This window comes from Emys orbicularis, chromosome 1 (assembly GCF_028017835.1).
Source record: "Emys orbicularis isolate rEmyOrb1 chromosome 1, rEmyOrb1.hap1, whole genome shotgun sequence".
Classification (NCBI taxonomy): domain Eukaryota; kingdom Metazoa; phylum Chordata; order Testudines; family Emydidae; genus Emys; species Emys orbicularis.
This window is the reverse complement of record NC_088683.1, coordinates 224,245,699-224,273,502: the sequence shown is the minus strand read 5'-3', so window position 1 is coordinate 224,273,502 and position 27,804 is coordinate 224,245,699. Positions and strand designations below refer to the sequence as shown.

The 27,804-nt window shown below is 43.6% G+C and overlaps 1 protein-coding gene across 3 annotated transcripts in view; it reads right to left on the bottom strand.

Annotated features, from left to right (window-relative positions):
- KLHL15 (kelch like family member 15) overlaps positions 1-27,288 on the bottom strand; it is a 41,457-nt gene extending 14,169 nt beyond the window's left edge. For 2 of the 3 annotated variants that reach the window (XM_065411204.1, XM_065411219.1), the window contains exons 1-2: positions 27,223-27,288; positions 14,837-15,548 (exon numbers count right to left, since the gene is read on the bottom strand). In XM_065411204.1, coding sequence (XP_065267276.1) covers positions 14,837-15,541 — 705 coding nt within the window. In that variant the 5' untranslated portion in view covers positions 15,542-15,548; positions 27,223-27,288. Of the gene's footprint in view, positions 1-14,836; positions 15,549-26,923; positions 26,967-27,222 lie in introns of those variants that run through there. The other variant, XM_065411211.1, reaches the window with a different exon arrangement.
- Between the last annotated feature and the right edge of the window lie 516 nt (positions 27,289-27,804).

Sequence of the window (27,804 nt, the reverse complement as noted above, 5' to 3'; positions counted from 1 at the left end):
CTACAAGAGCGACCCTCTGGCTTTGGATCAGTATTCGGGTTCCCAAGGCCTTAGCTGCCCTTCTTTCCCTTTTTGTCTTTCTACCCTGTCTGGGAGTGGAGAACAAATCTGGGGATACTTCAGAGAAGATTGGGGGTTGACAGTCTGCTGTGGATGCCTCACCAATTTTAGGGTCCCCATCTTTCTCCAATCCCCCTACTGGCAGTAAGTTTCCAAACCCTGGGAAGTCCCTCCCTATGAGCACCGGGTATGGGAGTTTAGGGACTACACCTGCTGCTACCTCAGTAGTGTTCCCTTGGATCTCGATTTTTACTGGGATGATGGGCTAGTAACACATGGACACATGTTATCCCCGTACGTTTAGCCTGCAGCAGCTGACTACGCTTCACGAGCTTCCCTGAGATAAGCGTGATAGCACTCCCCGAATCAACCAGTGCCGTGGTCCCTACCCCATTTAGTTTCACTGGTCTGGTATACATATGTGGGGTTAGTGAGACCCCCACAAGGTGGATTAGGGAGCATGGATCTGCCCAGTTCCCCAGGTTACACTGCATAGGTTTCTCAGCATTGGGACACTGTGCAGCTATGTGTCCCCACTCCCCGCAGGCATAACATCTGTATGGAGCCCCAGGCATTCCCCGGTCTCTTGGTTTGGGCAGTCTAACATCACGATCCTCTTCTCCCTCAGTGCGCCGACTCTTTGTGGCCTCTAATGGGCCTTCAGCCTCTCTCTTTTTCCACCTGGTCCCTCCTGGTGGCCCAGTCACCCGAACTTTAGGGCTTGGTGCTGCTAGTTTAACCCGGGGTGCCTCTTCCTTAACTGGTCGGGTCAGCTCCCTCGCTGTCCTTCGCCTCTCTACCAGGGCAACAACCTCATCATAGGTGGAAGGTTCGTTCTGGCTTACCCAGGCACAAAGGTTTGGTGGTAGTCCCCTCATGTATCGGTCGATGACCAGAACCGCTAGTATCTCTTCCGGACTCCGGGACTCTGTTTGCAAACACTTTCGTGCGAGATGGATGAGGTCATACAATTGGGACCGCGGGGTTTTGTCTTCCTGGTACCTCCAACCGTGATACTGCTGGGCCCGCACTGCTGTCGTTACCCCAGATCTGGCCAGGATCTCTGCTTTCAGCTGGGGGTAGTCTGCCGCAGCCTCTTCAGGCAGATCATGGTAGGCCTTCTGGGCCTCCCCACACAGGAATGGGGCAAGGATGCCAGACCACTGATCTCAAGGCCAGGCCTCCCGTAGGGCTGTCCTCTCAAAGGCCAGAAGGTATGCCTCTACATCATCCTCCCGTGTCATTTTCTGCAGCCAATGGCTGGCCCGTATGAGCCGCATACCATCATGGCCGCGATTCAGCTCTGTAAGGGACTTTACCTGGTTTACCAGTTCCCGCAACATAGCTCGGTCTTGAGCAGCCTGGTCCATCAGCAGGCGATTAGTCTCTTGCTGCAGCCGCACTGCCTCCTGTTGGGCGGCTGCCTGGACACAGGTAGCCTCCTGCTGGGCTGCCGTAGCTTGTATCAGTGCCCGCACTACGTCATCCATTGTGGTGAAAAAAAAATAAACCCTCTCTCTTTTTTTTTTTTTTAAATCACCCTCCTTCTTCCGCCGTGCTGTGCACCCCAAGATCCCACCCCTGACACCAGTGTGACAAAGTTCCTCCTCTATCTTGGTGGGTCCTGCGCTTATTGGCGGATTTTCTTGCCTCAGATTCGCCATGTGGGTTGGGGAACAGCCCAGAGACCTTCCCCTCTGGGAGAACCCACAGTCCAGGTCAATTAGGAGGTTTGGGGGGAACCCGGGCCCGCCCTCTACTCCGGGTTCCAGCCCAGGGCCCTGTGGACTGCAGCTGTCTATAGTGCCTCCTGTAACAGCTGCACGACAGCTACAACTCCCTGGGCTACTTCCCCATGGCCTCCTCCAAACACCTTCCTTATTCTCACCACAGGACCTTCCTCCTGGTGTCTGATAACGCTTGTGCTCCTCAGTCCTCCAGCAGCACACCCTCTCACTCTCAGCTCTTTGCGCCTCTTGCTCCCAGCTCCTCACACTCCCCCCACAAACTCAAGTGAGCTCCTTTTTAAAACCCAGGTGCCCTGATTAGCCTGCCTTAATTGATTCTAGAAGCTTCTTCTTAATTGGCTTCAGGTGTCCTAATTAGCCTGCCTGCCTTAACTGGTTCTAGCAGGTTCCCGATTACTCTAGTGCAGCCCCTGCTCTGGTCACTCAGGGAACAGAAAACTACTCATCCAGTGACCAGTATATTTGCCCTCTACCAGACTCCTGTACCCCACTGGTCTGGGTCTGTCACAAGGTGCAACCTTGAGATCTCAGCCATCATTCTTATCACCGGCCGACAGACTGGGAAGACTCAGGAAGAGGCTGCGTAAAAGCAAAGAAGACATGCTGCATGAAGTCATGCAGCAGTTTGTAAATGAGAATCGAAAGGCACAGGAGTGGAGGGAGAGCGAAAGGAGGATCTGCCAGGAAAACACGACGCACCGGAGGCAAAGCACGGAACGGTTGATTAGCATAATGGAGAGCCAAGCAGACTCTATCCAGACTCATCGCCATGCAGGCGGAACACTACCGCGCTCGCCCCCCCTGCAGCCCTTGTCCCAAAACTCTTCCCCTTGTGCCCCCATGTCCCCTCCAACCCACTTTCCCCAACATCCGGGTTCTTACCACCCCCCGCTGCCTCCTACACCCATAGCTTCACCACCCACCCACGAAAACTACGACCCTTAGCCACTGCACTCAACCTCCCCCGCCCCCAACATGCCTTATAGCCATCCTGAAGTGCAGCCCTCAGTGCACAGCACTCCAGACAGGATTCGAGAGTATGAAATCAGGACATGCTCAAGCCTATGGGTGAACCGGTCCCCACCCCACCCCCTTGCCCTTTTGGTATTTCTGTGTTACTTCGTTTTTTTTTCAATAAATGAATAAAGTTTTTTCAATAAACAGATTTTTTTACTTTGAAAACGTACTTTATTATTGCATAAAGCAAAATAGACCTTAGCCCAGGAAAGCAACAAGCACTGCAAGTCAGTGTACCAAACACAGCCACTGCACTTCACTCCCGTACGGGGCACCAGACATTACTGGTGGCTTTCAGCCTCAAATTGCTCCCTCAAGGCATCCCTAATCCTTGCAGCCCCACGCTGGGCCCCTCTACTAGCCCTGCTCTCTGGCTGTGCAAATTCTGCCTCCAGGTGTTGAACCTCCGAGGCCCATGCCTGAGTGAAGCTTTCACCCTTCCCTTCACAAATGTTATGGAGGGTACAGCACGCAGATATAACCGCGAGGATGCTGTCTTCGGCCAAGTCCAGCTTCCCATAAAGAGAGCGTCAGCGGCCCTTCAAACGGCCAAAAGCACACTCCACAGTCATTCGGCATTGGCTCAGCCTGTAGTTGAACCGTTCCTGGCTGCTGTCAAGGCTCCCTGTGTAGGGTTTCATGAGCCACAGCATTAAAGGGTAAGCGGGGTCTCCAAGGATCACAATGGGCATTTCGACTTCCTCTACGGTGATCTTCTGGTCTGAGAAAAAAGTCCCGGCTTGCAGCTTCTTGAACAGGCCAGCCTGCGTTAATGTCAATGAAATGACCACGGTGATCCACAAGCACCTGGAGAACCATGGAGAAATACCCCTTTCAGTTAACATACTCGGAGGCTAGGTGGGCTGGTGCCAGAATAGGAATATGCGTCCCATCTATCGCCCCTCCGCAGTTAGGGAAACCCATTTGTTCAAAGCCAGCCACAATGTCATGCACGTTACCTGGACTCACGGTTCTTCTGAGCAGGATGCGATTAATGGCCCTGCAAACTTGCATCAACACAATTCCAACCGTCGACTTTCCCACTCCAAACTGGTTAGCGACTGATCGGTAGCTGTGTGGAGTTGCCAGCTTCCAGATTGCAATAGCCACCCGCTTCTCCACCGGCAGGGCAGCTCTCAATCTCGTGTCCTTGCACCGCAGGGTGGGGGCGAGCTCAGCACACAGTCCCATGAAAGTGGCTTTTCTCATCCGAAAGTTCTGCAGCCACTGCTCATCATCCCAGACTTGCAGGACGATGTGATCCCACCACTCAGTGCTTGTTTCCCAAGGCCAAAAGCGGCGTTCCACGGTGGAGAGCATGTCTGTGAATGAGACAAGCAATTACTTGTCGTATGCGTTACGCGACTCGATATCATCTTCAGACTCCTCACTGTCACTTTGGATTTTAAGCAATAACTCGACTGCCAAACGAGACGTGCTGGCAAGACTCGTCTGCATGTTCTGCAGCAGTTCAGGCTCCATTCCCGCAGACCAAAAGGGAAGACAAAGCGCGCTCTGCACAGAAACCGTTGAAAGATGGCGCCAAATGTGGACAGAAACACAGGGATTGCTGGGATGCAAAGCAATGCATCATGGGGCGTTGGGACAGGATCCAGAATGTCCCGCACCCCACACCCCACGCCCCCTTCCCACAAGCCACAACGCCAGAATGGGAAGAGGTGCTCTGTGGGATAGCTGCCCATAATGCATCACTCCAAATGCCGCTTCAAGTGCCACGAATGTGGCCACGCCAGTGCGCTTGCAGCTGTCAGTGTGGACAGACTGGAGCGCTTTCCCTGGTGCGCTCTCTGAAGGCTGGTTTAACCCAAAGCGCTCTACATCTGCAAGTGTAGCCATGGCCTCAGTGTCCTTCGTAGCAGGGTGCCACTTACTGCCTTGCACACTTGCATTAATGCAGCCCCAACCGTCGACTTCCACACTCCAAATTGATTCGCGACTGACCGGTAGCAGTCTGGAGTCGCCAGCATCCACACAGTGATTGCCACATGCTTCTCTACTGAGATGGCAGCTCTCATTATGGTGTCCTTGCGCCACAGGTCTGGGGCAAGCTCCACACACAGTTCCAGGAAGGTGGCTTTCCGCATCCGAAAGTTCTGTAGCTACTGCTCTTCATCCCACACCTGCATGACGATACGATCCCACCATTCAATGCTTGTTTCCCAAGCTCAAAAATGACAGTCTACCCTATGCAGCTGCTCTGAGAATGCCAAAAGCAATCTAAAGTTGCTCCTATCCATGTCACTCAATGTCGGGCGCCTGCAAGTCTTCTTCAGTTAGGAACTTGACGATTAACTGCACTGCCATCCACGATGTCTTCATGACAGTTAACAGAGCATAGGAGGGCAGTGCAGGGTCTATCCCTTCTCACAAAGATGCCAGGGTGCACAGCAGAGAATGGCCGCTGCAGAAATGCCACGAAAGAAAGCCGGAAGCCCATGGAGTGCTGGGACACAAATCAATGCATCACATTTAGCCAGGTCCCAAGATCCACCTTCCCACAACACCTAGTGACAGAAGGTGTCAAGCTGGACTGTGGGATAGGTGCCCACAGTGCAATGCTCACACTGTTGACGATGGTGCCCCCAATGTGTACGCGATCTGCCAACAGAGGGAGCAAGTGTGAACATGAAATTCCGATTTTTATTATGTCACCTTTTGGGTGTCAGCATCACTTTTGTCAACAAAAATTGGTAGTGTAGACATGGCCTTAGTCATTGTTCCCTTCTTTGTTGCTTGTTTCTCTTTCCTCCAATACTCCGCCCTCATATCTTTAGTTCTCTCATGCCCCTATTTTCTGTGGTTGTCCAAGCCACTCTGCCCTGAATGCCTAAGATGACAGGGACAGGAGAGCTGAAGAAAGGCAAAGAAGGAAAAAGGGGCTATTAAAATTAAGTGAGTTTTTACTAAGATGCTCTTCTGGACAAAAATATTTTAAAATAGGCAACTTGCTAAAAAAACACTTAAAATTGAAGCATCTAGTTCACAGGAATGCGAGGCCCTGGAATTACTGTTAATATTTACATTTGCAATGCTGGCCAAGTATCTTTGTAAAGAAAGGAAGATTTCATTAGGTTATTTTCTAAAACATGGTAAAGTCTCTAGTTATACAAATAGATAAGATAGCATATCTGTCAACACAAACTATAAACTGGGACATTTGGGAAGAAAAACAGGGACACATTTTTTAGTTCTATCAAAATACATTGGACTGAGAGAGGTTCTCTTGAAGGCGTAGACTGGGTTAAATGATTAGTGTTCTGCTTGTAACATGGGACTGAGACTTAAATAGAAGATGTTGGAGAGCAGATATGCATGAGAATTGACACAGTTGCTTTGACGTTATAGCTTCCATATTCATCCCATTTTAGGGTACTACCACCAAATAAATCATAATTTTCCTTGCCATGAAATTTCAGTATCTATTTGACATCATCCTTTGAAACACTGTATATGTTACTCATACATTAGTTAATACAACAGAAGAATATTTTCATTCATAGTTGTAATATTCCTAACAGTGACCTATTAAGCTTTTAAAAAATCCATTCTAAGGATATTCATCTCCTGTATGTATAAATATTGGATATTAATATTTGCACATAATACACAGAAAAATCAGCATCTATACTGAGCTGAATGACATCCTGCTTACTCTAAGAACATTTCTCATTGTCAACTAAGTTTCCTGCAACTAGTCTGTTTTATCAATTACAATCTTAGAAACGCACTAACGGAATGATATCTCCGCTTTATCTACGAGAAATCAGTAATGAGATGCATCAGTTTGTACTTCCAGATTGCCTGTTTCATGTCCATCCCAAGTCAATGGTGAGCTAAAGTTCCTGCCATCTAAGGACTGTTTTGTCATCTGTGTGTAATGAGATGATGGGTGGATTCATTTCAGCTCCTATAGGTGCACACCAAAAAATAATCACCATTGTTTGTACTATTTGCCTTCTTTTTAGCATAGAGGCCAATGGTTTAGTGGGTACAGAACTACCTTTCTCATACTAAAAGGTGGTTCCTCCAGGACAGGGTCTAGCCACATTGGCAGGTTAGAATGGGAAAACACGCCACACCTGTTCCGTGGGGAAACAAAAGAATGTCAAGCCAGAGTTCTTCAAAAGCATTAGAAAACTTAAAAAAAAAAAAAAAAAAAAAAAACCTACATTATTAGAGATCTGTTATTCTAGAAATACTGATGACATAAGAAGAATAAGTAGGGCTGGTGGGGCCACTTTACCAAGTATGCTAACTGAAACTTACATAATTGAGTTACATAATTATATTTTTACATACTACAGAGATAAGAACTTGGGGGGAGGGATAGCTCAGTGGTTTGAGCATTGGCCTGCTAAACCCAGGGTTGTGAGTTCAATCCTTGAGGGGACCACTTAGGAATCTGGGGCAAAAATCAGTACTTGGTCCTGCTAGTGAAGGCAGGGGGCTGGACTCGATGACCTTTCAGGGTCCCTTCCAGGTCTATAAGATAGGTATATCTCCATATATTTTTATATTTATATAACTCTAGAAATGCATATAGTGACAACAAATTAACTTCAGATAACTGTACTGTTGTGTAATGTATAATAAGGAGCTCCATGTATGAGATTATGTTGGTTGGTCAAAGCTTCAAGAGGAAACTGTGCAAGCTCTATTTGCTCCCTCCACGTAAGAGTTTCCTTTCTTTTGTTTCGAGGGGTGTTTCGTTAGATCCTTTGATGCTTTCTGGATGTTCTGATAGAACAGTGGCCATTTTTTTCATGTATGCATAGGAAAAAAATTGTCCTAAGCAGGGTGGATAAAAATCAATGGTTTAAAAAAAAACAAAACCTTTTTTTTATTTAAATCGGATTTTTTTGATAAAATGCTTTTTGAGGAAAAAACCTATCTAAAGATATCTTATAGCTCAAAGATATCTCATCATGGAATAGGGATTATAAATTCTAATTCTATAGTATGACACAATATATTCATGTAATGTTTAAGAAAAGTTTTGTAAATGAGTTCCAATAGTTCATGGATTAGGGACCCAATCTTATGGGGTTCCACAGGCTTCAGTATAGATTATTTCGGTTAATCTTTCTATCTACCCAATGGGACTCAGTGCTCAGTCTAGAAGATATCATCAGAGATGCTTAGTTTTGCAGTTATCAAACTGCGGATTTGTGTCTCCAGAGGTAACTTGCTTGTTAACAGCAAATATGTTTTTAAATAAATAAATAATATATAGAGGTGAGAAATAACAGACCTCAACTCTATTGTCCCTCTGCAAATTTGTGTATACAGAGTCAATCCCTTACCTCTCTCTAAAAGTGCAAAGTTTCAAAATGTTCAGTGAATAGAAGATTATTGGGGGTGGAATAGATCTGGACAAGGAGAAGTCTAGAGATAAATGTAAGAAGGGAGGGACATATGCTTGTTTTGTTAAAGTATTATATGTTTGCTGTTGAAGAAAAAATCCAGAATACATAATAATGTTGTTTTAGTTAAATAAAACAATTTAAATGTCTCCTCCTAATACAGCATGGCAAGAAAATCCTCCAAATATTAATGATTAATCTGTTGAATTGGAGATAGTTCACCTCCCAGTGACTTCATAAATATCGGCTTCAATTACCTTTGGTACATGAAATAACCAAACAATCATTCATTTTCTGATATAGCTGTAAAACTAATCTGAAAAGTTTTCAAAATAAATCACTGTTTAAAAATGTATAGTGTGTACCTTCTAAAACGGAAACCTACATCTATCTCTGAATTGTGAAGAATATGTATTAAGGTTATAACAACCAACAAGAATGCAATTTTATGTACAAAACCATGATTAAATCAAGTCTTCCTGACTCGTGATTTAAATCAAATCCACCCTGGTTCTAAGCCATTAATATAGCAATGTAAATTTACATGTTTTTTTACACATAAAAGATTGCAACTTATTTTTTACAGAAGTCAACCTCGCCATAATTAGCTGAACCTTTGTCACTTGCATGCTGGATTATTCACTATGATCTAATTGGTGCTACAGACAACTAAAACTCCAGCTGATAGACAATACAGTGGCATTCTTACCTAACAGTGAAAAAAATATGTTAGGTTGTATTCTGGAAATTTACATTAGTTTCTAGATGCAGTTCATGGAGTTGGTTTCTATGAAAAACTATAAAGCGCATTATTATGCTGTCATAAATGCCTTGGAGATGGCCTCTTTCCTTGTATTTTATTATGGCAGGCGTTTGTCAACTGACAAGGTAAAATATAAAGAGGTCATATCTACAGTATGCAGAACACGTACCATGAAAGTCTTTATAGATCACAACCACCAGCAGCAGTTACACCTATAAATGTATTTGAAGACATGTAAACTCTGGGGCACAGGTGTAAGGTGCTCTCTGAGGGCCACATGCTACTCAAACGTACGTCCCTAAAAGAGTTTGATTGGGGGAAGAGCAATTTCAGTGGTGAGCCCTCAAATCTAGTATTTACTTTCCCTGGGTCTGACAAAGCCCCATTCTGCTGACTTACAGGGTATATAAGGCTTGACAAAGCCCTGGCTGGTATGCTTTAGTTGGGGTTGGTCCTGCTTTGAGCAGGGGGTTGGACTAGATGACTTCCTGAGGTCTCTTCCGACTCTAATCTTCTATGATTCTATATCTACACAGAAGCTAGACACCTGCGGCTGGCCTGTGCCAGCCAATTCGAGATTTGAGACTGTTTCATTGCTGTGTAGACTTTCAGGCTTGGGCTGGAGTCTGAGGTCTGGGACCCTCCCACTTTGCAGGACCCGAGAGCCTGCGCTCCAGCCTGAGCCCAGAAGTCTACACAGCAATGAAACAGCCCTGCAACCTGAACCCCACAAGCCCAAGTCGGTTGGCATTAGCCAGCTGCAGGTTTTTCTTTGGTGTGTAGACATACCCATAGAGCACACTGCAAACCCTATCAGTTGGTAATCAATGGGACAACTCGTAATTAAAGTTAGGCTTGTACATAAGTGCTTTGCAATATCAAGACCAGACTGCTCAGCAACTTGTAGAATCTGACCCTTAGTCTTCAGTATTAGTGGGGTGGAAATGCATTAATCTAACGTGGTTTTACAGTATTGTTGTAGCAATGTTAGTCCCAGGATATTACAGCGACAAGGTAGGTGAGGTAATATCTTTTATTGGACATCCTGAAAGAAATCTTTCCTGAACCCACTCTTTTGGCCTTCAAATAATCCCCCCCAACCTTGCCAAGCTCATCATAAGAAGCAAGCTCCCCACATACCAGGACACACCAACTCAAAACGGCACCAGACCCTACCATAACGGATGTAAAACAGGAACACATCTACATTGCTATGAAATTCAATACCTCCCATAACGTATCTTTCAAGATCCATGGGTCCTACACATACTTATCAACCTGTGGTATACCTTATCCAGTGCACTAAATGCCCCAATAACAACCAGACAATTATTACACTCTTGAATGAACTCACAGAAAAATAATAAAAGACAAAAAAACACACCCTATCACCCGTGGGTGAGCACTTTTCACAAAACATTCACTCCGTATCTGTCCTCTCAGTTCTCATTTTCAAAGAAAACCTGCACAACACCTTCAAAAGAAGAGCCTGGGAGCTGAAATTCATAACTTCGTTAGGGTTTGTACACACTAGCGCTTACTTCGGTATAACTTAAGTTCTTCAGGGTTGTGGAAACGCCACCCCCGGCCCCCGGGTGACATAAGTTACACTGACCTAAGCGCCAGTGTGGACTATGCTATGTTGGTGGGAGAAGCTCTCCTGCTGATATACCTACCACCTCTTGGGGAGACTGAGTAATTATGTCAATGGGAGAGCTCTCCCCCACTGGCATAGTGCATCTGCACTAGCAGTGCTACAGCTGCACCGCTGTAGCGATTCTAGTGTAGACTAGCCCTTAGACACTGGAGTAATAAAAAACACCCCCCACGAAGGGAGTAGTTACCAGCATTGGGTGCACTGTCTATACTGCCACTTTACAGCACTGAAACTTGCAGCACACGGGGGGGGGGGTTCACCCCCCCCCCCCGAGCGAGAAAGTTTCAGCGCTGTAAAGTGGCAGTGTAGACAAGGCCTAAGGCTTTGTCTACACTGGTAAGTGAAAGACAAAACTTTTATTGTTCAGAGGTGTTAAAAAAAACCACACCCACCCGCGAAAGACAAAAGTTTTGCCAATGTGTGAACAGCGCTTTGTCAGCAGGAGCCCTCTCCTGAGGACAATGCAAACGGCGCTCGTTGGGGGTGGAAATTTTTTTGTCAGCGGGAGAGCTCTCTCCTGCCGACAAACAGCAGCTACACTGAGTGCCTTTTAGCGGCACGGCTGCAGCCGTTGCTAAAAGCTGTATAGTGTAGACGGATAGCCTAAAAATCATGGACTTAATAAAGGACACTGGATTTATGGCTCCTTACAACAATCTATAACCCACTAACCCTCCTTTGGGCTACAATTGCAGAGGTGTTAACTGCCCACTTCACCTTGAATGGTCTTTTATAATCTGTTAACTCCTTATGCTAAACAATCTGTTCCACCTTGTATTTAGCTGCCATGCTCTATGTTTCCCAGACCTGATGAAGAGCTCTAGGTAAAATCCCAAACTTGTCATTTGGTCCAATAAAAGGTATTACCTCACCCACCTTGTCTCTTTAATCTAATGCAACATTTAAGTCATTTTTAAAAAACTGTATTTAAGTTATATTTATTCTATATATGCCTACAGGTTAGTATAGGCACATGCATCCGACAAAGTGGGCATTCACCCACGAAAGCTTATGCTCCAATACATCTGTTAGTCTTAAAGGTGCCACAGGACTCTCTGTTGCTTTTTAATGTAAAGTAAGTACACTACACAATTATTACAATCCGTTCAGAAGAAAACAAAATGAAAATGTAGCAAACATCTCTAATGTAATTAGCTGCTTCTTATACTTCAAAAACAATTCTGATAAATTTAGGTATTTGTGCTTAAATATACATTTTTACACAGAAAGGGCCAAATCCTGCAAACCTCTGTTCATCCATGTACCTCCACTAAAATTTTGGAACGACTTAAGTGAGATAATCTAACTCAGAACAGGTCTACTGGATAAATACTGTATTTACCAGATGCCAATACCAAAGCTGAACTACAAAGCAAATTACATACCCCCCCCCCAAAAAAACAAAAACAAAAAAACCCAAACCACCACATTTAAATATATTAATCCAAGGAGAATTTGGCAAAAACAACGAAACTCAAAGTTATGATGGACCGCACAAAATTCATGTCATGGTGAAGAACAAAAACCCTCACATCAGCTTAATTAAAGGATTCTTGTTTTGCATACCTGTGCTTTCACTAACTTGTGTCCCTCGGCTATACTGAGATGCTTTTTTGGGGGGTAATTTTCTATTATTGATAAATACTTGCTCTTTCAGAAGCTTGAAATGTTTTTTACACTATTTATTTGGCAATTGACGGATCCTCTTCTGATCTTTGAGGCTATATATGATATCTGATTTGATCAGTGAAGCACTTTTGGGATCCAAGGAACTATAAGTAAATTATAGACAAACAACAAAATTGTAGCGTGCAAAATTAAGCATGTGGGTAAGTCTTTGCAGGATCAGGACTCTTACTCCCAATTTCTGAATATTTACTACAGGTGCTGATGCACAAGACAAAAAACCCACTGCAAGTGTTAGTTTTCAATTGCAGGTCAAAAAAAATCTACATTTTATTTGTAAATTGAACAAATCCAATATGGAAAGGAACATCAAGTTGTTATTTCAAAGTTTGTTTTCAGAACTGTACACACTTTGTGCAGACAACAAAAGTTTAAATATTAATGAAGACCCATTCTGTACTATACATTTTTATACAGCAATACAAAAGAATATTGACTTTAACTGCGTAAAAAGTATAGATTAAGAAAAATATTTTTTACTGTTATGGAGTAGAATAATAAGTATTTTGAAATTAAAATCTGGCTGTAAGAACAGCGTTTATTCTGTACTGGACCCTTTAGGCTGATAAGTGGTGACTGAATTTGGAAGAACTTGCTCCTTGCTGCTAATTTACCCAAAATTTTATTTCCTGAGCATGCATAACTGTGTTTATAGTGAAATAAAAATCAACAGAGCAAAGTGGCAGCAGGAACAGATATGACTCCATAGATCAAATTCTACTCACTACATTGAAATTGCACTTGTGTAACCAAGAGGAGAATAAGAGCCCAAGAATATCAGTTAATTGCTGAAATAGGAGTATTTTTTCTGCCCAATCAAAGCAATGACTTTTTAAAAGTTTTCTCAGTAAATGAAATGAATTTTTTTTTAAAGTTATGCTAGTCCAGATCTACTGTCAATCTCTCCAGCTCCATTGAAGTTTGTGGAGTTATACAAGAGAGGAGGATCAGACACTTGCATGCATGCATACAATCTCAAAGATATTCTCCTACAAGAAGTGCCTTAGTGACTTTGGAGCCTAAATACCATTGCCTTTCAATGAGACTTAGGAACTTCTGAAAATTTCACCTTACCATTTTAACATAAACCAAATGCTGAGTAATAGGTATACAGTTTTCTTCTTTTATAATATTCATTTATAGCACCCATCACCAAAGTATCTAGTGACCTCAATTAAAGTGTAGATTTTTAAAAAACATGTACACAATATCTATCTAAAACTAAAAGTCGGTGAGAATTGATTTTGATTATGCTGATGCCAATTACAATAAAATACCGTATATACTCATTCATAAGCCGAATTCTTTTAGTAAAAAAAGGGAAGCACCAGAGAAGGGAGTCGGCTTCTGAACGGGTATAGAGAGGGAGAGGTGGGACACAGCCCCTCCCCCCAACAGAGGGAGCAAGAAGAGGCAGCACAGCCAGCAGAGCCAGAAGGGAAGAGGCGGGGCCAGAGTCTCTCCGCTTCTGGCCACGCTGCTCTCCCCCCAGCCTCCGAAGCAACTGCAGCTCCGGGGCTGGCACGCTGCAGCCATGCCGCTCGGCCCTGCCCCCCAGAGCAGGCTGTGGCCATGCCGCCCGGCCTGCCGGAGCACGCTGCGGCCATGCCGCCTGGCCCAGCCCGCTGGCACATGCTGCAGCTGCACCGCCCAGTCTGGCCCGCTGGAGCAGGCTGCGGCTGCGCGGCCCAGCCTGCCAGAGCAGCTCCAGCCAGGCCAGAGACATCCTCCCCTGGCTCTCCCCAGATAAGGTGGGAAGGGATGGGAGGGGGAGAGCGTGGGGGTCCCGGGCAAGGGTCACGTGGGGGGTGGTCACAGAGGTTACTCCCCTGACCCCCAGCTTCTCCCCCCAAAAAAATTTCCCCACCAGTTGCTGTCCCGGCCCGTCAGGGTAAGCAGCTGGTGCACCGGGACACTTTGTTTACTTAGGTTTACACCCGTGCCTTTGGGCGCTCGAGGTAAACAAACCATCTTGGCCCACCAACGACTTATCCTGATGGCCCGGGAGCCAAAGTTTGCTGACCCCTGAATTATAGGGTCGGCTTATGAACGGGTCATAAAATTTTTCCATTTTTACTTATCCATCTCGGGGGGGTCGGCTTATAAACAAACCAGCTTATGATCAAGTATATACACTAGGCCCTATCCACTTTGGGCCTCCCAAGAGTTTTTAAAAAAAAAAAATCAAGATGTGGACCGCAATAAGAATGACTGAAATAAACTGAACTTCATATGGATGAACTTACTTAAAATGGACTCATTATAAGAAATCATTTACAAACAAACACGATAAACCTACCAGTTCTCCAGTTATAAAACATGCTATTTTCTAAAAGTAGAAGACATTACTTTCAGATATTAGATCCTCTATATATGTTATTTGCCAGAAAAAAAATATATATATATATCAATGCTCTGTCTTTTTTTCCCCCTCCTAACAGGTTTGGGAATCTTACCTATTTAACGGCATGCTGCCCTAGCTAAATGATGAATCCTGCCTATTGCTTTCAAATGCACCAACCTTCTCAAAAACACTGGATGGTGTCATCAAACAAAACCTGATGTTCTGAATGATGGTGTCGGTATGTCTCCAGCGTCTTCTATCATGCCGCAGCCAAGCCTGAACAGCCTCGTACAGCTCTATCTCTGGAAACCTGCTCAGATGATCATTATCCAAATAAGACATAAGCTTTTCAAAGCTCAGATAGGACAAGAAGTCAGGTCTGGACATGAGTGGCACAAAATTCTCTAGCAGAAAGGAGTCCAACTTTTCCCTGACTCCATCGATGTTTACACCAAAATCATCTAATAGTCTCATAATTTCTGCACAGTTTTCTAAGCAGATTTTTGCTAAAAGAAAAGAGCAGCAGAACTTCACCACCTCTATAAGCTGAACATACATGGCAGCCTGCAGAATCTCATGAACAGTGTTCATGCTCAGTTCAATGTTTCCGTAGTACATGAATTGGAGGACGTGGCTGAAGCCTGTGGCAGTCAGACCTTTCAAATGGATTTTATCTTGATCTCGCTCCCTCATGTCGGCTGTGAACATAATCCTGAAGTAATCACTCTGGGTGGCAAGCAGGGCTTTATGGGCCTGAAACTGGTGGTCTTCAATGACAAGAGTGACGTCAAGAAGCAATCCCTCCTCATACAGTGCTCTGAACCCAGCAGAGACACTGGTATCATGGATGGCGGAGCTAAACCCTTCCACGTCCCCTGCCATGAATCACCTGAAAAAAAAGGAATCAAAGCAGAAAGTGTTATTTCTAAGAGTTTACAGAATACAAGCTTTTCCAGACCAGATGAACCGTAACATTAATATCAATTTGCTAAATGTCAATGAAAATAAATTATCTACAAAAAAACCCCTTCGGTGGGCCACCCTTTGCAGAAAACATCCCATTTTAAATCACTTGTTTTGTTTTACAGCCTTGAAAATCAATTTAACCAACAAAAATGCAGCTAGAACAAGTTTCTAGATATCAAGTGTAAGATGATACATTTATTTCAAATTTCTGGTGCTAAAAGCAGATTAATGTGCAAATGAGATAATACTATATAAATTCTATTGATTTTACATCACTTTATGGTCAGATAATTATGTAATGCCTCCAAAAGCTAGTCACATTGCATGTTTCTTTCCATAGTGATCCCCATAAGAACATATCACTGGAGAGCACAAAACAAACACTTAAGATATTAAAGGCATCTGAAAGGAAGAGAAACTTCTTCATCTTAAAAAAAATAAGACTCAAAAGACCTTTACAAAGCAATAATTTTTCAACGCTTGTTTTAGTAGAAGGTGAAAGTATTTCAATTCTCTCTATTATGTTGTTCATGGAAACAAAGCATTTTGATCAAGTGACTTAGTCTCTATCTTCCCCCACTGTAAAATGGAGATAATTATTTTTTATCTACATCATAGTGCTATTTGTGAGGCCTAACTAGATAACAAGTCTGATGAAGTGCAAAATATACATGGGAGTGCAAAATATTAAGGCCATCAGAAGCACAGTTGAGCAAATACTTCCGTACGTGTTAGGGGGTTGTTAAGGCTCAACCGCATATTAAGCGCTCGATGCTTCTCAGATGGAAGGCATTACATATGTGCTAAATATTTAATGGCAAAATATACATGGGAGTAGGAAATTGAAAAGTAAGAGTATGATGGGACACCACCTTATAGGGATTTGGGAAGACACCTAGTCAGAAAAAAAAAAGAAGACCTTATTCAATATCTAGGATTTACTTAAATGGGCTAGAGTTTCAGCCTTAACACTGAAATTTCTGGCTTTTTCCAGTTTAAGCCAAGCCATTAACTTTGAGGTGTGAATGTTTTTATATTAATTTAATAAAATTGCCCTTAACTCTGAGTTTCCTGCAACAGTCATTACATTAAATTAGTTTTCTGTATTTAATTTAAAAACTAAATGGGTTGTTGGCACAAAGTATTTAAAACTGAAATATATTACAGTGGTGATAAATATAAGAAACCACTAATTTTTGAAAATCATTTCTATAAAACTTAAAAATTACCAAACTGATTATATTTAAATATTATGAAGACACAAAAATGGCTCATACCTGGTATGCCAAGTGTCACAGTTTTAAGACAGTGGTCATAATTAGGGCCCTACTAAATTCGTGGCCATGAAAAATGCATCATGGACCATGAAATCTGGTCTCCCCTGTGAAATCTGACTATTGTAGGGGGTTGCAGTATTCCCACCTTTCCTTCTCTGCTGGTGGTGGTGGTAATGCTGCCTTCACAGCTGGGCGTCCGGCCAGCAGCCGTCATGTACTGGCCACCCAGCTCTGAGGTCAGTGCAGAAGTAAGAGTGACAATACTGCAATCCCGCTACATTAGCCTTGTGATAGCCCCCTCTTCCCCCCCCCCCCCGATACCCTCTTTTGGGTCAGGACCCCCCCCCCCCCAGTTACACCACCAGGAAATTTAAGATTTTTTAAATCCTTTCTTTGTGAAATTTACCAAATGGATTGTAATCTGATAGGGCTCTAGTCATAATGTTATCCCCACTCTAAGCCTCACATCTTGACAACTGTCATTTTAACTGAAAATTACTAGAGGGGATTCTGTATGCAGTTCATTCTCCCCATTCCTTAACTGATAGCACAGAAAGGAAAAAAAATGCAGCCTACCTCAAGTTCAAATGATGAGTGGGCATTTACAGCCCTGTCCAAAAACATTAGTGCTATTCCCACATTGTTGGATCCTGCTGGCAATCCTCAGGCACAGCAGTACTGACACAGAAGTGTGCTCTACATGAAATACAGGTTAATCCCTGAACCCTACTAAAATTTCCATCAACAGGAGTAGCAGCAGCAGAGTGAAAATGACAGTTATTTCAGTAAGTTTCCTTCCACATTCATGATGGGGACAGGCTACATTCAGGGTCAGTGGAGGAACAGGTATGATCCCCCCCAATGTCAATCTACAGAGAGAAGAGAAACTGTCCATCGTCACCCCAACACCTATAACTGTGAGACATCATACCTCTGCCGCTCCTGCATATAGCATGTCCCCACCAGCAGAATGAAAACAACTGAAGTCATGTTATTTTCCCTCCTCTGCTGCTCCTACTAAGGAAAACTACTATGACAAGCACCTGAGAATGAGCACTATTGGGCATGGGAAGGGGGTTGAAAGAACCATGCCCCAAGCTCCTCACCCCCAGCATCACCAACACCTCAAAAGAAAAGAAGCAGAAAACAGAAACAACAGAAGTCCTCTCCCCAATGAGGGAAAAGGATTTGCATAGCAAAAATTAAGGAAAGTTCCACTGGATGGTCAATGGCAGCACATATTTGTCTGCTAACAACCTAATCTGGGGCAGGCAAACTACATCCCGCGAGCCTAACCGTTTTCAGTCGGCCCGCGAGCTCCCGCTGGGGAGCGGGATCTGGGGCTTGCCCCGCTCCAGGGTGTCGAGTCGCGGGCTGCACCATGCCGCTCGGCCCCGCTTCAGCGCTCTAACATGGTCAAAGGCCGCTCCATGCGTAGGAGCCAGAGAAGGGACGCCACTGCTTCCGGGAGCCGCTTGAGGTAAGCGTCGCTCGGAGCCTGCACTCCTGAGCCTCTCCCCACGCCCCAACCGTCTGCCCCAGCCCTGATCCCCCTCCCGCTCTCCAATCCCCTCGATCCCAGCACGGAGCACCCTCCTGCATCCCAAACCTCTCATCCTCAGCCCCACCCCAGAGCCCACACCTCCAACCAGAGCCCTCACCCCCTAGAAGGCTCTACGGCTGCATCAGGCTCACCCTCCATGGTTTAATATATAGGTATCATGATGTAGGGTCTCTGGAGTTAGAAAAGGAAAGAAATAGGTAACAACAGGGTGCCTTGAAAGACTGCTTCATAATGCTCTAAAGAAAGTTGGAAGACAATTAAACAAGAAGGGTGAAAATGCACAGAAAGAGATTGGCAGAAAGGGGAGGGACAAAAAATGCACCACGTTCAAAGGAGCATTTGCTGATTTGCACTGCTGCTCTTCAGACAGAGAGATTCAGAGAAAAGAAGAGGGAAACATGCTCCTTACATTTTAGCATAGTGATTACATTCGAGATTTTCATCCATCCATCCCACTGTGATTGTTAAATAGTTAAGTAACTGAAAGCACTTGGAAATAAAGTACCCCCCCTTAAAATTCTGAATTTACTCTATTTGAAGAGTAGGATGGCTGAAGGTGAGGTGGAAAACATCCTCACAATACATAAAAAATAACCCTGTCTTCAAAGAGTAACTGCTAAAATTCCACTGACATCTTTGGGTCTCCAAAACATCTGCCATCCTGTGAAAATTAGAGGGTTCATTTCCATTTCTAGCCTAAGACTCAATAATGTTAATGCAAGCTGCCAAACACTAACGTTTCAAAAAGAGTTTAACATTACGAGTGCTGCTTTTAAAAGAAAAAAAAGTAGAGCATTTAACAAAGACAGATGAAGGATTATTTTTAGTAAATCTTCATTTACCTATCCCAAAATACTTTGCCTTCTGCGTGTCAGATACTATTAAACTCACTTGTCAAGTTTAACAGGAGTACTTGTGGCACCTTAGAGACTAACAAATTTATTAGAGCATAAGCTTTCGTGGGCTACAACCCACTTCTTCGGATGTATATGCATCCGAAGAAGTGGGTTGTAGCCCACGAAAGCTTATGCTCTAATAAATTTGTTAGTCTCTAAGGTGCCACAAGTACTCCTGTTATTTTTGAGGATACAGACTAACACGGCTGCTACTCTGAAACTTGTCAAGTTTGTAACCAGATTTTTAAGAAATGTGGGAGAAAAGATATTGAAGGAGACTCCTCCATCTTAACACAATGTAAAAAATCCTCAGAGCCCCTCTAGTCTCACACAATTTGTACTGAGAGAGTGGAAAGAAAAAAAAACCCAAAAGCTATGCATCTTCTACCCCATTAAATACATATCTTGCCACATAACGACACAAGTCAGCGGCACTGCTATGAGTACCCGCATGGCCCCACAGTATACCAACATTTTTATGGCTGACTTAGAACAACACTCCCTCAGCTCTTGTCCCCTAACGCCCCTACTCTACTTGTGCTACATTGATGACATCTTCATCATCTGGATCCATGGAAAAGAAGCCCTTGAGGAATTCCACCATGATTTCAACAATTTCCATCCCACCATCAACCTCAGCCTGGATCAGTCCACACAAAGAGGTCCACTTCATGGACACTACAGTGATAATAAGCAATGGCCACATGAACACCACCCTATACCGGAATCCTACTGATTGCTATACTTACCTACATGCCTCCATCTTTCATCCAGACCACATCACATGATCCATTGTCTACAGCCAAGCTCTAAAATACAACCGCATTTGCTCCGATCCCTCTGACAGAGACAAACATCTACGAGATCTCTATCAAGCATTCTTAAAACTACAATACCCATCTGCTGAAGTGAAGAAACAGATTGACAGAGCCAGAAGAATACCCAGAAGTCACCTACTCCAGGACAGGCCCAACAAAGAAAGTAACAGAACGCCACTAGCCTAGCCCCCAACTAAAACCTCTCCAGCACATCATCAAGGATCTACAACCTATCCTGAAGGACGATCCCTCACTCTCACAGATCTTGGGAGACAGACCTGTCCTCGCTTACAGACAGCCCCCCAACCTGAAGCAAATACTCACCAGCAACCATACACCACACAACAAAAACACTAACCCAGGAACCTATCCTTGCAACAAAGCCTGTTGTCAACTCTGTCCACATATCTATTCAAGGGACACCATCATAGGACCTAATCACATCAGCCACACCATCAGAGGCTCGTTCACCTGCACATCTACCAAGGTGATATATGCCATCATGTGCCAGCAATGCCAGCAATGCCCCTCTGCCAAACCGGACAGTCTATGCAAAAGAATAAATGGACACAAATCAGACGTCAAGAATTAGAACATTCAAAAACTAGTTCAAACACTTCAACCATCCTGGTCACTCAATTACAGACCTAAAAGTCGCAATTCTTCAACAACAAAAAACCTCAAAAACAGACTCCAACGAGAAACTGCAGAACTGGAATTAATTTGCAAACTGGACATCATTAAATTAGGCTTGAATAAAGACTGGGAGTGGATGGATCATTACACAAAGTAAAAACTATTTCCCCATGCTAATTTTCCCCCTACTGTTACTCACATCTTCTTGCCAACTGTTTGAAATGGGCCATCCTGATTATCACTACAAAAGTTTTTTTTCTCCTGCTGAAATAGCCCACCTTCATTGATTAGTCTCGTTAGAATTGTTATGGCAACACCCATTTTTTCATGTTCTCTGTGTATATGTATCTTCCTACTGTATTTTCCACTACATGCATCCGATGAAGGGGGTTTTAGCCCACGAAAGCTTATGCCCAAATAAATTTGTTAGTCTCTAAGGTGCCACAAGTACTCCTCGTTCTTTTTGCTGATACAGACTAACACAGCTGTTACATTTGAATAGGTATCTAGAGTCCTATTTTTTTAGCACAAGACCTACAAAAAAAATTTCTCTGTACCACTAACTTATAAATGTCAATAAACATGGGGTGGACTAATGGGTGGAGTCAGGGACAATTCAAAGACAGTGGAATTGCTAAAAATTTCATTTATATTGCTGATATCCTCAATCTAAAGCAAAGAGCAATAATATACCGTATATATTTGTTCATAAGCCAAATATTTTTGGTAAAAAAGTGACGCATCAAAGAGCGGGGGGCAGCTTATAAATGGGTCTACACCAAAATTTGATGATTTTAAACTCTATGGAATCATTGAATTGAATATCTAATACATTGTCATTTTGTTTACCTGGAGCGTCTGCAGGCATGGAGCCCCTCAGCTCCCTGTGGCCATTCCCAGCCAATGGGAGCTGCCTCTGAGGGGCTCCATGCCTGCAGACGCTCCAGGTAAACAAAATGTCCCGACCCACCAGCGGCTTACCCGGACGGCCGGGAGCCAAAGTTAGCCAACCCCTGAAATATAGGGTCAGCTTATGAAAGGGTCATACAATTTTTTGCTATTTTTACCTAACCATCTTGGGGGGGGAGGGGTTGGCTTATAAACTAACAGGCTAATGAATGAGTATATATGGTAATTTAATTATAACAAAGTGATATCAAAATTCCAGATGCACGTATTTTTCAAAATAATTTTTCCATTCCTCCCACACACATATTTGCAAACTTATATGTAATTCTATTTGCTATTAAAGTGCTACAGCCAATTTCTCAGACGACAATGACAAAATGAACTTTTTCACATTTTCAATAAAAATGCAAAAATTTAGACTTCACATTTCCTCCACCTAAACAAATTGCTCTGTAATGTGAATAGGTAGTGGGGAGCTTTCTTTTCCCCCCTATGAGACTAGTGTGCTTCTGTCTAAAGGCAATATGTAGTCTAATATATTCCAATACCATTTTATCACAACAAATAATTAATCCTCTTTTCTGAAGTAATTTCTTCCCTTTCCCAGTTATTTACAAAGGTGCAATTTTCAATTCCCCCATCAAAGAGGGGTCTGTGCTATCACAGCAACTGACCTCGAAATGTAGCACAGGAAGTAAGAAAATCAAAAGAGAAAAACCCTTCACCTTATTAGGTTTTCAGACATTTTTCTCCTTTTGCACATTATTCAATACATGGACTAGTTCACTGTGACTGGAAAAGCATTGTCTTTCTTGGTACACCTATCACAGCTGTAGAATAAAGATGAGAAGTCAAGCACTGAAGGCATTGCTCCAGATTTTAAATTGTTTTGCTGCTGATTGTAGAGCATTTCCCTTCATCCCAATGACTCTGGAGCTCATAGTCACAAGTGAAAGAAGAAATGGAGATTAATTCCATAGAGTCTACTGACAAGGGAGTTCAACCAAGGATGAATTTGGCCAATTTGTTTGGTCTTCAAATCCTTCAAAAAAACAGAGTATTTCCTAGAAGTTAGTTTACAATAAATAAAAGTCCATGTTTTTTAAAAATTTGTAATCCTGAATGTATTTTCCAGGGAAATTTCTTGTTTTAGGAAGGTGCTAACAATGGCCAGTGTAGGATTATAACGCTTCAGTTGAAGGGCAGATTTCCTTTCCCCTTACTTATGTATTTCATAACAGTTCAGTTGAGTGAGGCTAAGGAAGAACTAGTAAATTTCCAGTTTATAAATTAAGAGGGAATGTTTCTTCTTTTTACCGCTAAGAAATTCTGAAAAAGCATCAATTTGAACACTTGAATATGATTAACACCAAAATTCTCTTTTATTATAACATTATGCCCAAAACCATTACACAGAAAGATATTTTACTAGCCATACTGCTAACCGTATTTGTTGGAAAACTGAGTGGTACAACAGATTTAGAGTCTGTTCTATATTTCTCCACCTTCCATCAAAAGCCATCTAGTAAAATTTAAATATACTTTTATGATATACACACAGTGAAACTGCTTTTGGACTAACAAATTTATTTGTGCATAAGCTTTCGTGGGCTAGAACCCATGTCATCAGATGAATGAAGTGAAAAATGCAGGAGCAGGTATAAATATATGAAAGGATGGAGTTGCTTTATGTATTTATACCTGCTCCTGTATTTTTCACTTCATTCATCTGATGACATGGGTTCTAGCCCACGAAAGCTTATGCCCAAATAAAATTGTTAGTCTCTAAGGTTCCACAAGGTTGCCTGGTTGTTTTTGCTGATAAAGACTAACACGGCTACCACTCTGAAACCTGCTTTTGGACTTAAGACTTGGGCCCAGTTTTCAAAAATGAATGCATTTGCCTAATTTGTCAGCACAAATGCAGTATTTCCTTGAGTGAGTGGTCAGACGTATACAAATGTGAAAATAGGATGTGTACAGTTATATTTGTATGTGCAAATTAGACATTCACAATTACATACATCTTTGAAAAGAAGGCTTGCGTCTGCTGTAAACTAATAAACATTAAAAATCCAATTACAAGTACATAAAAATTAAGAATTGATCTGTATTTTATCATTGGTGTATTTGTCACTATAAAGCATTGTCTACACTACAATTTTTCTTCAAAATTTCTCACTGGTGGCAGCAATAGCTGGAGTGACATAGTAGGAAAAAGACGGTAACTGGTCTACACTAGTGCTCTTCATTGCTACACAACTGAACAACTGCACTATTTACAGTGGCAGGAAATTTGAATTAAAATGTTGCATATACACAGCCTAAGAACCTGTGAAAATTAATTTACGTTTCAGGGACGTAGGGTTCTCTAATAGATTTTGGCAAAATACACATTGACCCTGGGTAAAATTTTCAAATGTGCCTAAGTGACTTAGGAGCCTACAATCCCATTTTCAAAAGCAACTTAAGTATTTAGGAGCCTAGATCTCACTAAAAGCCAGTGAGACTAATGCTCCTAAATGCCTAAGTCACTTTTGAAAATGGGACTTAGGTGCTTTTGAATATTTTAACCCCATCTTATAACACAGATTTAGCCGAATTAAAGTTAGCAACGGTGGAAAATGTTCAGATAATCGCCCAACTGCACATGGGACCATTAGGCTTATGTCTGAAGTACTTCCAAAACTCATTACATAAACTTAACATGGATTGTGTCCAACATGGTTATGTATCATAAAACTACTATACTAGAACCCTGCTGAGGGAGGGAATAGTCTTTAATATTATCTGAACTGTAAGAACTGGGGGGAAAAAGTTGTTTAAAAATAACCTTGGTTGCAATGGACACAAAATGCTACATTCCTAGGGGTAAAGTTTTCAAAAGACAAGCAATTTAAGCATTTTAAAAAATTTTACACATTGAAATACTTGGAGTTTCATATTATAACCCAGTTTGGTCTTGCCTGCACAGCTGAAACTAAACCATGTTATAGTCCCAAAAAGATCAGAACTGCAATACTGTTTGATAATATGGTTCTAATAAGTCTGGACTTCTGGTAAGAGAAAGCATATGCCCTCCCATCTTATAACATGATTCACAGTGCATTAAAATTTGCTGCAATAGATGGGCCTTTAAAACCGTATTTTAAGATTATAATAAAAAGAATGAACCATTTCTATCACAACCAAAACACAGCTGTAGCTATGGGCCAAACAATCAGCTGTAGTTACCAGTCCAGTCAGAACTTCCCCTAACTCTGCACCTTGATCACCCAGAGCTTCTGTCTCATTAACTTGCATTACAAGAGCTTAGCAGATATGAAATTTTAACTTGAAATGACCATGTTATTAATATCCAGCAGTGAAATACTGATCCAACTGAAGTCAATAGGAGTTTTGCCATTGATTTCAATGGGGACAGGATTTCATCCTAAATAACACGTTGTATATTACAGCCAATGGTATTTGCATTCCTTTAAATAATTTAGGTATTGGACATGGCAAAAAACTGTCCAGCAATTTATTTATTTAGTGTTTGCAAATTCGCCAAGCCAGGCAATGAACGTCACAATCAGATCTAACAGTAAATTAGTGATAGTCAAAAAGTGATCCTTTCAATGTGAAGTTGTCATTATTAACAAAAAATTATTAAAATTGCAACATTTAACTATGAAATTTGATCTAACATTAATAAAGTAGCAAGACAAACCTTTGATATCTAGTAGCCCTGAACATCTAAATTGATCAGTTTATACTGACAAACGTAAGGGTCTGAATTGTTAACATATGGAAATGTAGTATTATAATAAAAACTACAAAATTCTGAATACTACTGAAAACTCACTTTACAAAGTGCAGAACAAAATAAAGGACATTCATTCTATCTTAATTTAATGCAAACTTTGTATAGTTTTTTCTTCATCCTATAGTAGTTTTATATTTCCAATAATCTACTCTGGTATTTCTTTACATGTTTTGATAATATTTGCTAATCCTACAAATCACATGATATAAATTAATACAATTTGTACTCCCTCACTGATTACTGAGCAGACTTTTTTTTTTTTAAACATTTACCTTTTTGGGAGACTCCTACAATTTATGTAACTGGCATATTTAACACAATTCCTGAATCAAACCTCAAATATCAAGTTGCCCCAATGTATAGAGCAGCAGTTTTCAGAGCCAGGAGATGGGTTACTTACTGATATAAAAATCTTTGGAGTCTTCCATCAAGGGGCAAGCATCAGACTAAATGCTAATTAGTGATCTCAGTCATGGACAAATTTTTGGAACACAAAGCCCTTCACCAGAATTGACACGAGTGAGCAACCCTGTTGCTTACTTCAGCACACAGGCCTGGACTGAATGAACATGGAAACTTAACTAGAACAGACTGCACCAAAAGAGGATGCACATTAGAAGGATGAGCATGGGAAGCTTATACTGTATATTGCTGTTGGCCACGCCACGTGTGTTTCGTGGAAAGAAAGGTTCAGTCTACATGACTTTTCCTGTGGCTAACTAACCTCACTTTAAAACAGGGAGGGATTTAAAACAAAAACACAAACTCAGCCTGAACACAAACTCAGCACTAACCACTTCATATCCTCCCCACGCGTTGTGCTCGCCATTGACGATTTTCCGGGAAAAAGACTGATCACCAGGCCAGTCTCCCTCTGGAAATAAAAGGTATGGGGGAGGGGTGGGAGAAAAGAGAAAGCCCTAGAAGGGGGTATCTAGTCTCTCGCGACACCTTCTAGGTGGCAGAAGAGCCAGGTCAGAGGTAAAAAACACCAGAGGCCGGGCGGGACGTGCGCCCACCACGCAGGCCAGAGACGCACGCACCCTGCAGCAGCCGGTTACACAACCCCGAGCATCCCCCCGCTACCAGAGTTACACTAGAAACCCCCACCCGGATGATCCCCTTCCCTTGTGCAGCTGCTGCTGCTGGAGACACGCAACAAGCCTCCCGCCACCCCTCGCATGGGGCGGCAAAGGCGGCTGAGCGAGCGGGGTGTCCGCCTTTGCCCAGCCCATCAGGGACGGGGGCAAGGAGAGAAAACGGGGGCGGGCGGGAGAGCAAGGTGTGCAAACCGGCGCGGAAGCGGCTCTATCCCTCGGGCCGCCAGCAGCAGCAGCGGCGGGTGGCGGGGGAGGGTGAGAAAGGGGGTCCCGGCAGCGGCGTCACCTACCTCTCAGCAGCAGCAGCACTGAAGACGCAGCTCCGCCCGCCCAGCCTGCAGAGCGGGGGGTCTCGGTGTGACATAAAGACAGGGGAGGAGGCGGCGCGCCCCGGGGGGCTGAAGTGCGGGACAAGGGCTGAGGTGACGCCCGCGGGAGGGTGGGGGGCGCGGCTGGGCCCCTCCTCCCCGCTGCGCCTGCGAGGGAGACGCCGCCGGCACTGCCCAGGCACCAGCACTCCCGGCCCCTGGCTCGGCCCCGGCCTTGCCCCCCGGACCCCTGGCTCGCCCCCCCGCTCACACTTGTTTACCTTCTTCGCTGCCTAGCACAGCCACGGGCGCCATCTTCCCCCAACGACAGGCCCCCCGCGCCTCGCGTCACTTCCGCCGCCGCCACCTGCGGGAGAGGGAGAGCGGGAGGGGGCGGGATCAGCGGGCGACAGTGGCACCCCCCTTCCCCCTGCGCCTACTGCTCCGTCATGGCCACCCCACCCGCTTCACTGCCTCTCACTGCACCGTCACTGTCACCCCTTTACTGCACCCCCACCCTCTTCACTGCCTCATGACACCGACACCCCCACCCCCTTCACGGTACCACTGCACCGACACTGTCATCCCCACCCCTTTACTGCCTCTCACTGCACCCCCACCCCCTTCACTGCCTTACTGCACCGACACTGTCATCCCCACCCTTTCACTCATATCACTGCACACCCACCTTTCATTACCTCACTACACGGCCTCCCACACTGCATCTCTTACTGACACAACTACCCCATTCATTGCTTCACCCACTGCACCCCATCTACTTCATTGCACCACCACTTCCATCCCCACCCCTTTACTGCCTCTCACTGCACCCCACCCCCTTCACTGCCTTACTGCACCGACAC